Below are 10,746 nucleotides of genomic sequence, written 5' to 3' on the forward strand. Positions count from 1 at the left end.
AATTCCCTATTTTGAAGTCTTCGCTGGTTTCAAATAGCCACCGGGAGAAACTTCAGTGAAATAATTTTGAATCCAAATTCCAACTGCACCAGTAGATCTGGAATATCTATTTTAGTCAAGAAATACCTTTAGTTTGGGTCATAATGCACCCGAGATTATTTTGACCAATTGGTTGAAAGTTAAAAATTAGAAAGAATAGGTGTAAGGCCCATATTTGGTTGAGACAGCCTCGGATTGAAAATCTGACTTTCCCATTGTATCCGGAGCGTTGATTTTAGACTAGGAAGACTCTTGGTTCAGGTCCTAAGGCTCCCAGACTTATTTTAGGCTATTGAGCGGATTTTATGAAAAGTGATGAAACTATAGGTGTGGGCCCAACTTTTTGCCTAAACGATCTCCTATGAAAGTTTTTATGATACCATTTTGATTTGAAATATGGTTTACACTAAAAATTCACTATTTTTTGGATTCCATATGAGTTTCGAGGGTCAAAAACTTTTTTTGAGTTTGTTGTCATTTGGTGCAACCACAATCGCAGCCAAGAGTGTGCAATCGTGAGTAGTATGATGGTGGCCTATAGGACCGTGATTGCAGCATCTGAGTACCTATAGGAGTTTTTAAAAGGCCCCAAGATGCGTTTGGGATATTTTCCCTTCACCATTTAGATCTAGCAACCCTAAAGTTAGTGTAATAACTCAAAATTGGTCAGGGGGTGAATTGGGAGCTTAATTATCATCTAGTATCATGATTATCTTTAAGAATAAGGTAAAAAATTCTTGAATTCATGTTTTGGACCCAAAATTCTAATTTAGCTTAGGTCTTTATTTTATCCCCAAGTATGCTTAGTTTTCACCCATTATTTGAGGGTTATGATTCCTTATTCATGTGTGAACATTGGGTTGGTCTTAGAAACTCATTTTCCCTATGTGGGACCCACTTGGGGTTTTGGTATTTTTTTTACCCAAATCATAATAGTGCAATGTGGGTATCATTACATTCGTATTGATGAGTAGATTATGATTTTGACAGTATGATGGCATTTTGAGGATTGTAAATGAATATGAGTATATGGTGCATGAAGTAAGGTTTTACGGTTTAGCCTTGACGTAAGCTTATTTCTACTTTTCTTCATAGATGATGTGTGATATATGTTGTGTGTAAATATAGATGTTAGGCTTGATTATGAGTAGGATAACTTGGCCGTGACATAATGACGTTTGGGGATTAGATGAGGGTTTTGGACCCATAAGATGGCATATTTATAATCCTTTTGTATCCTATTGCCTTCCCTCTTTAGTTTAGATTAGTTATAGTATGGATATGATATAATGCTAAGTTTGAAATATGGTCTTAGATTTTGAAGCAAGATTTGTATATTTAGCCTTATTGGGCTAGTGTAGTAGTCTTGAAATCGTAAGTTGGGTAGAGTTGACTTGAGTACCCTTGTTTGTAGTCGAAGTTGCTATCTTAGGCTTGAATACGGCTTACTTGACATACAGAAGATGAACTAGATACCTTAGCCTATTTTGGGGCATAGTATGCTAATTATGGAAATTGTGGATTAGAAGTGGGATCTTTCGGTCCACTTAGGCCTAAGCTTGTGCTAAGTCTTATGGACTTAGTACGGATGTTAGACATAGATAAGGCTAGTAAACATTATGAAAAGATTACTTCATAACTTGTATAGATATTCCTGAATTGTGGCTTTTGAGTTATGGTTGTGATACTCCTTGTGGAAGCGATATTGGGCATTTAGAGATAATATTCCTCCTAGATACGTTATGTGGCCTATAGAGATGCTATTTCCTGTAAGACTTGATGATTGACCTATAAAGATGCTATTTCCTCTTAGACTTGACTATTGGCCTATAGAGTTGCTATTTTCTTTAATCATGATTGTTGGACCTATAGAGACTATGTTTTTCTTAGGTTTGTAAATTGGCCTAGAGAAGTGATATTTCTCGTAGCCATGATGTATGACCTATTGATACAAGATATCCTATAGACAATTAAATGTCTATGTTTATTATGCCTCCTAGATGATAGATGTTGGCTAATTAATAAATAGTGGTTAGTTCTTATCCTATGAGTAAGGATTATGTGAAGGATAATGTTTAGGCTAATAACTAGAAGTTATGTGATGACTAGTGAACTAGTGATTTAATTATAATAATTATTGGTTAAGTAATAATGAGTAGTTGGGAAGTATTGACTAGATATATATTCTATGGTGATATGTGCATGTTTATGAGTATTTTAGTGTATGTTATTTGGTAATGGTAATTGTCATGATATTTATACCCGACAAGGCCGGAGGATACTATTATGATGATATTGATATCTGGCAAGGCCGAAGGATACAATTATGATGATATTGATATCCGAAAAGGTCGGAGGATATTATTATGATGATATTGATACCCGACAAGGCCAACGGATACTATTGTGATGACATTAATACCCGACAAGATCGGAGAATAATGTTGGGATGATGTTGATACCTGGCAAGGTCGGAGGATATATTGATAATATGTTGATAGCTAGTAAGATCGGAGGTTTTTTACGATGATAATGGTCATGATGAGGATAGTTATGATGATTTGTGATATTGATTGTGTAATTTGCATTCATTCCTGCATGCGCATTGCCTATCACTAGTATGCACCTATGTCTATCAGCCGGTATGAGATGGTTGCTTACATATGGATGAAGAACATGTCTTTTGTTGTTGTATGTTGGTTAGACCTTCCAAGCCTAGGGCAGTGGAGGTACGCATAGGCTCAGCTAGTTATTTGGTTGTCTGTATTTACGCTGTTATTGATATTGTTGTTATCATTGTTATGATTATTATTATGGCTAACTTATGATAGATTGGTCCTTGATCCAGTGTCGGGATTTGATGTATGTTTTCGTTCTCTCATATCTTACGATTGGATTATCATGCACGATTATTTCACGTCTAGCCATGTGGATTAGAAACCCCGAGTATGATAGTATTTAAATCCCGATTCTATTATAATGAGGTCTGAAAATGAGAATATGATGATATAGGTTATTCTTTGAGATGACCTCATGTTTATATGTATATATACCTATATAAATATAATATATATATATCTAGCTATATGAAGCTATGATACTACCGTATATCCCTTCCTTTGTTGTTCATATTGTATAGTCATTTCATCACCGTGTATGTTACTATATATATTTTTCTTTCGCTCTTTATTCATATATTGACCTGGGATATACGATATAACATTGACGTATATTGAATGTAGCTGGAACAGGATAGGTCAACCTGATATTTCCTTAGTTTTATTATGTTAGACTCTTGGACATGAACAGGATAGTTGTTCTTTATTATCTCATTGACTAGTCATATGTTTTCTAGACACTTGGGTGTAGTTTTCATTCTGTTTATATGTTGTATATATCTGCTTTATCTTTGTAGCTCAGTTGGTAATAGCCTACTAAGTATCATTCGTTCGGTACTTATACTACACTTCAGTAGGCAGCAGATCATAGTACGGGTTATTGTTGTTAATGTGTGCATTATTCGGAGTAGCCCTAGTTTAGAGACTTAGAGTGAGCTCTTGGCGTTTTGAGCATTACTTATCTCTCTCTTATGTATTAGACTAGTCTCTAAGCTGTCTTCAAATATAAGTTGTATCAATGTATATCTCTTGATATTTCAGTTTTGTACTCTTTTTATATTAGAAGCTCTTGTATTGATATCACCAGGTTTTGAAATTATTCTATTTATTAGTCTTTATTTCATATATTTCACATTCTTTTCCTTATATTATTGAGTTATCCGTTACTAGCCATTCCGGACTGCGGGTTATCTTGCCTACTGGTGGCTTATGGTAGGCGCCATCATGACCTGAGCAGTTGGGTCCTGACAATTGGTATCAAAACCACTACTAGAAATTGCCCCTATGGTGACGGTTACAAAACCGTTGCCATAGCTCTAACACAACGCTTTAGCAAACATCCTATATGTGGGCGTTGTGATAGGTTTATGGCAACGGTTTACGCGACGATTGTCTGTAACCATCGCAATAGGTCAAACTATGACGACGGTTGTCTGAAACCGTTTCCATAGGTCAAGCTATGGTGACGGTTATTTTTTGAATTATTGAGATGCCTATTTTCATCTATTACAACGGTTAGCAACCGTTGCATTAGAGTCTATTGCAAAAACATTAAACCGTTGCAACAGCATCTATTGTAACACTTTTGTTATTATATTGCAACGCTTTTTGAGTATCTATTACAACTATTTCATTACTTATTAGGACGCCTATTTTCATCTATTACAACGGTTACCAACCGTTAAAATAGGTTCTATTGCAACGACATAAAATCGTTGCAATAGCATCTATTGCGACGCTTTTGTTATTCTGTTGCAACACATTTTGACTACCTATTGCAATGGTTCATTGATCTATTACAACGATTGTTGCCACATGTTATTAAATTGAAACGATTTATATAAATAACCACTCATATTAACGTAAATTTTTATTTATATATATAATAAATTATAACACAATATATACACATCACAAAATAAAATCATTCATTAATAATCTCATAATTCAAAATATGCAACAACCTAGTAATTTAAACCAAAAAGCAAAATATAATCAAGTTCAACCATATAATCTGCACAACTAAAATCACCTCCTTATTCCTTCCACACACTTACCCCTGTGAGATATTGTGACATATTTAGTGAACCATCCATATTCGTACTTCCATATTTGGCTGCAACCACCTCACCTAATATAGCTTTCTCCTTATTTGTAACCTCCATATAGTCACTTCCCAGGACCTAATCATGAAAAGGGCAATGTTACAACCTCCATAGCCACTTCCCAAGACCAATGTCAAATGTTACAAGCCACTAATGTCAAATGTTGGGGAAGATTATAAATTTAAAATCAGTAAAATAAAACAACTACAAGTGAAATGAAGAAACTAAAAAGAAAGGTATAAGCTTTACACCATCTAAATTGAGAAATGCAGCCCAATTTGCCAGCCAATATCCACAAACACCAGGAGCATCTGGCACTGTATAAGTTAAGTACTCTGAAATATTTGGTAGCTGAGATATAATTAACCTACTTCTTAATATACATCTGCATGGATTCAGTGTGTTCAAGGTCCACGACGCTTCCGAAAATAGATAGAGTCCTATAGTTGATCAACGGGGATTATTACCTCGCCTTTGGATGTGTCAATAGCCTCTATCATGGATACTACCTCATCCATCTCGGGCCACATATTAGGATTAGCATCCCAGCATCGTTTCATCACATTAGAAAGGAACTTGGGAAACATCTCGGTATTTCTGGCCTCAAATTCTGTGTGACAGATCATAAACCACAATAAACAAAGGGAGATTGAAACAAAAAAAAAGAAATATTAACGTCTTCATTTTCTGACAAGCTTAGCCAATACAAGAGGAAAATATATATGTTCTTCTCTTTCTGTGCTTTATATTCTTCAAGTGCTTGGCAACATTGCTAGTTGTGTTTCTTTTGGAAATCAATGAAGAGCTAAACTGAGAGAATTTACCTGGCGAACCATGGCTGAAGTCATTTCTGAGAAACTGAGATCAGGATATGGCATGTCACAACAGTATATCTCCCACAAACATAAGCCAAAACTGCACACGTCGTATTTTTTATTGTATGGGTTGCCATTAAGAACCTGTCGTTTATACATACACATTAACAATGTGCGGTACTTATTATTGGATCTTGTCATCCAAACCTACTCAAATTTTAAATCACACTTTCATTAAATCTCTGATAATGGTAAGTATACTCCTTAATCTTTACAATTCTTCTTCCTGGAGTGGTAAAGAAGATTGGGCGAAAAAATAAAACAAAATGCTGAGGCAAATATTTAATATAGAGGATTAACATAAACAGATTCATTTTATAGTGGATCAATAGGTACACTGAGATAGCAAGAACATATGTCTTTCTGCTTTAGAAGTGATTAGCGTAACATCTAATGGACAGCAAACAAGAAGGCAAGCATAAAAATCTATAGGTAAGAAAGGTAAATCCTACTCCACTTCAAATGTGTACCTCAAGATCCATATAGCCAAGAGTTTCGGTCTTCCCCGTTATATTATTAGGATTAGAGACCTCAACTCGTGCAACCCCAAAGTCCGCAAGCTTTACAGTACATGTCTTGTCCAATATCAAATTCTCCGTCTTGACATCTCTATACACAATCTTCTGTGTGTGAAGATAACTTAACCTACAAGTTCAATTGATTGACGTGGTTCATATAAAGGGCAGATCCTAGATAAAGGCGTAAGAAAGGTAGAAACAAATAAGCACAACTTACCCTCTGGCCAAATCAAGTTCCATCTGCACTACAACTTTAAATGCTAGCTTTTTTCTTCTATTCTTAATAAAGTAAGGTTATAAAGCACCACCCGGAAGATATTCCACAACAACACAACATATATTACTAGGCATGTCTATATGACCATTTTCTGTTTGTATATTTAGACCAGAAGCCCCCATTGTAGCCCCGATGAACTGCATTACATGAGAAGGATTATATTATTATGTAAGATAAACAGTTTATTAATAAGATATGATTACATCTAAACAACAATAACTGCACGTGTGGTCCTCTTGCAAATCATTGGCAGTTGAAATGAGATGAGAATCTGGACAAATTGAAGTTCTATATTTATCATGGTTTTAATCATGCTCGGTATAAACTACTAAAAAGTAATGCATCCAATTATCAGAACATAGCGAATAAAGATTGATAGTAGCCCGTAAAAAAACATATGTAACCTTTGAGTTGGAATTCTTTCGTTACCAATAAAGGCATGAGAAAGCTTCACATAACTCTTAATGTCCCTGAAAGAGCACACTTTTTTTCCTTCACTTATATAGGTTTCTGCTATATTAGTGAATAATTGTCTTAGGTAAACAAGGATTAGTATAAGAACCATCTAGCCTTTGTAATGATGTTTTCAAAACTAAGAACTCTGCACACTCACTGTGTAATGTGACAGATCAAATGCAGCAAATTTCTCATTAGTGGATTCTTTTATCGCACAAATTACTCGATAACTTTCTCATTTGAATTGAATAGTTACAAACTGAATACAAATCACTTACACAAATATGACTTGCAAAAATGCGATTTACAAATAGCAATAGGTGAAAACACAATTTCCATGCAAATCGTATTGACTAACATATCTGTCTGAAGTAGATAGAAATACATTCTGTAAATTCATTTGTTTTTTAATAATTTTTACTAATCTATTAGATGGGATTATGCTTCTGCTTTGATAAAAGCAATGTTAGATGCTGGAATACACAAGGTTCCAGCCCACAGTTTTATTTTGTAGAGCTGATAACTACTGTAGCTTTTATTTGCAAACTTGTCAATGTGCTTTCTTGGTGATTAAATCTTGACTCATCAAAATCACCTAAAAGGATCCTACATATGGATTTTTCACAGAGATTGAAGCCCTGGTTAAAGAAAGTTGTTGTCATACCTTGACAGATCAAGGAGGCATTTTTTTTTTTTTTTTTGCTTTATTTTTCTGGAGCAAATCATCTAGAGTTAGTTGATTAGTTGTGCTAGATTTAGCCAAGTTGTTGTCAGCTGAGTTAGTTGACGGTTATAGTGAGGCTTGTATTGAGCTATTATAAGAGGTTGGAGTTAAGAGGTTTACCTTAGGATTACTAGAATCTGTAATCTAACATCGCTCTTGTTCTTTAGTAAAGTTGTTAGTGAAAATCTTACAAGGTAGGTCGTGGTTTTACTCCCTTGAGCAAGGAGGTTTACTCGTAAATATCATGTGGGCACGTTACTCTTTTTGTTATTGTTGTCTGTATTTAATTGTTAGAAGTTGTTATTAAATGAAGTACCTGGTCTCTTAACTGGTGGTGAATACGTCTAAAGTCATCAATACTTTTGGGCAGTTTGTTGCTGCTTCAATGAGAAAAACTAAAATGGCAGTCTGCAACTTTGAATTCCCTCAACTAACTAAACCTGAAAATGCCTTGTAGAAACTAGAGAATATGGATCTTGTTCAAAAGAATGGCACGAGAAACTACTTGTCACCATAGAAGTGACATATCAACTGGCAAATTTCTCTGGAAACAATTGAAAGACTAATCCACTACTGGTTTATAGATGAACTGTGCTAGCATTCGTAATGCGCAAAAAAGAAAGAGTTAGAGAATTGAACTTTATAGATTGGCATGTGAAAGAGGAATTGAAATGATAATTTTTGCAATTATAATAGTGGCTTCAGATCTGTTTGTCAATAAATTGAGACAGATTAGTGAATTGAAGCTGTAAACATTGGGGCGAATCTATTAGCTGAAGGTGCGGATAAAGATCAAGAAGTTTGTCAGATCCAGGAGTGGATTGACAGTATTAACTTAAGGTCATTCCAGGAACCTATAAACTTCAAATTTTGAATATGCCTCTGGTTGGGTGCATGGCGATTTTTTCCAGTAATAGTTAGAGTTCAATTTTTTACTACAAACACTATAGTGGCTTGAATTTGAACATATGAAATTACGAGTGTGTTTTTTGATTAACAATCTCGAAAGCCTTGAAATTTTGGATTAGATGTTCAAATGTTTAAGTAGAGCAATCTTTAATTTCATTGAGTTAACATCAAAGGATATTTACTCTAATTAACGACATAATCAAGGGCAGTCTTAATAGATAAAACATTTAGCTTGCTATTGAAATTTATTACTCGATGTAATGATGAAAAATATAAGATAATTACGCTGAATATGTAATAAACACTTCAGAAACATCACTAATATCTTTTCTTTGCATCCCAGAAACTCAGCAGAGTTGCATCTTGCAATAAAGTTTAGATCTTTAAGGATGAAGGAGGTAGAAATGTGATCTTCTGAAGGATAAAGATTAAGTTGAATACCTAGAAGTTACATACTAATATCTTTTCCTATGCCTTTTCATTCTCGTAATAATTCTGTATTGTAATACTACAACCATCCCTGACAACCATATTGGAGATTGAGTTGACAACATTCTGTATATTATGGACAGTCCAATAACTAGACCACAACCGCAACCCATGAGAACCGCCTGCCAACTCATCATTGGTGAATCTCCTTCTTCTTCTTCATCTAGCTCAACTAGAGTTATCATTTGTGATACCACATCATCACCACCACATTCTTTAGATAGAGGCAATCCACGTAACCTATCATTCACTAGGTATAAGCTATTCTCAAACCTATCAAATTATTTTACTTTGGGGATGCATCCAACAAGATGATTGTGAGAGAGATTTAAGACTGCAAGTGATGTAAAGGATACAAGAATAAAGTCTGTTTTTCATTCTATGACTCTATGCATCAAATTTGTGTGAAATGAGGCATGCCTTACTTCATAGATCCAAAATGAATCTATTCTGTAATATCTAGGAAAGGTCCAACTTGATATTCTTTTTTCTTACTCACCAGAGTCTCAAGTTCAAATCTTGGCACATCTTTTTACTCTTTTGTTGATTTCTCGGTCTTCTATGTGAATAGTCAAGTAGTCTATTCATCCAGTGTGTCATCGGCATAAGAGAGGTCTATATGTTGTTAAACTTCTCATCATTTCCATATCCTACGCTTGGTTTATTCCTATCGACATGAAGGTTCTGGATTGAATATATCAACGCCAGTTGCTAATCTAAGAAATAACCTGGGCTAAATAAAGATCATTATCCATAGTTGTATTTGGTTAGAAATGTTGTAGCCTATTTCAATCCTATTGGACTCAGCATAGCACCATGTCTACCTAATTTTCCATATACCAAAAACATATTGTCTACAGGATTGAACTCAATTAAACTAAAACTATTAGGTCAAAATAAAACCAAAACCAAACTCAAAATAATTAGGTCAAAATCATCAATTAAAAGAGTAAACAAACCTTAAAATCAACAAATTATAGACGAAAGCCCTAAATTTTCTCAGAAATTTAAACGGTGGTCGGAGCAGTGGTGCCTCATTACAACTTCTTGGAGGATGTTGCCGCAGCTGAGATTAGCAGAGTACAAATCACTTTCATTACTAGTGATTTTGGGGTGAAATTAAACTCAGACGGTCGGAGGCGGATTGAGAGAGAAGTTGGAAATAAGTATGCTGGTGATCTGCAGTAGGAGTGTACTAGTGGTATGCGGTCGGAGCTACTGGTGGTGTGCGGTCGGAGCTAATAGTGGTGTGCGGTTGGAGCTACTGGTAGTGTATGGTGTGTGGACAGAGCCTACTGGTGGTGTTGGTCGTCGGAGCATACTGGCGGTCGTGGTAGCTGATTAGTTATTTTATGTGCTACAAGGGAAATGTCTTGGTAGTATATAGATTTTTGATATACTTATTTAATTATTTATTTAATTTTTGATATATATATTATTTTAATTTTTGGAAAAATGGGAATAATTGATGCAATAGCTTTTTTTTTTTGTCAATTAAGTGTTGTCATAGGTGACTTTATGACAATGATTCATGCAACCATTGCTATAAGTCACCCTACTGCAATGATTATCCATCAATAGCAATGGATATAGCACAAAATAGCTCAACTAAAATAATTTTTTTGCAACGGTTGGAAGCGTTTCAATAAAGAATTTATTGCAATACTTTTGGAATTGTTGCCAAAAGGTTTATTGCAATAGGAGTAATTTTTAGTAGTGAGCCTAGTTTTCATTAG

At 34.8% G+C, this 10,746-nt stretch overlaps 1 protein-coding gene across 3 annotated transcripts; it reads right to left on the reverse strand.

The window, feature by feature from the left end:
* Nucleotides 1–4,562: 4,562 nt before the first annotated feature.
* On the reverse strand, nucleotides 4,563–10,403 carry LOC107877861 (serine/threonine-protein kinase STY8). Of its 3 annotated transcripts, none has more exons than XR_001676594.2 (6): nucleotides 9,970–10,403; nucleotides 6,373–6,569; nucleotides 6,108–6,282; nucleotides 5,587–5,721; nucleotides 5,230–5,372; nucleotides 4,563–4,840 (listed from the first exon to the last, which is right to left on the reverse strand). XR_001676594.2 is itself a non-coding variant. In XM_016724640.2 (5 exons), the coding sequence occupies exons 2-5, from the start codon at nucleotides 6,393–6,395 to the stop codon at nucleotides 5,322–5,324; spliced, it is 384 nt and encodes a 127-aa protein (XP_016580126.1). In that variant the 5' UTR covers nucleotides 6,396–6,569; nucleotides 9,970–10,403; the 3' UTR covers nucleotides 4,563–5,321. The 3 variants fall into 3 exon arrangements, 1 of the variants encoding a protein (XP_016580126.1); XR_007042944.1 differs by having other exon boundaries at nucleotides 5,014–5,372; XM_016724640.2 differs by having other exon boundaries at nucleotides 4,563–5,372.
* Between the last annotated feature and the right edge of the window lie 343 nt (nucleotides 10,404–10,746).

The sequence above is a fragment of the Capsicum annuum genome, chromosome 7 (assembly GCF_002878395.1).
Source record: "Capsicum annuum cultivar UCD-10X-F1 chromosome 7, UCD10Xv1.1, whole genome shotgun sequence".
In the NCBI taxonomy this organism is placed as follows: domain Eukaryota; kingdom Viridiplantae; phylum Streptophyta; class Magnoliopsida; order Solanales; family Solanaceae; genus Capsicum; species Capsicum annuum.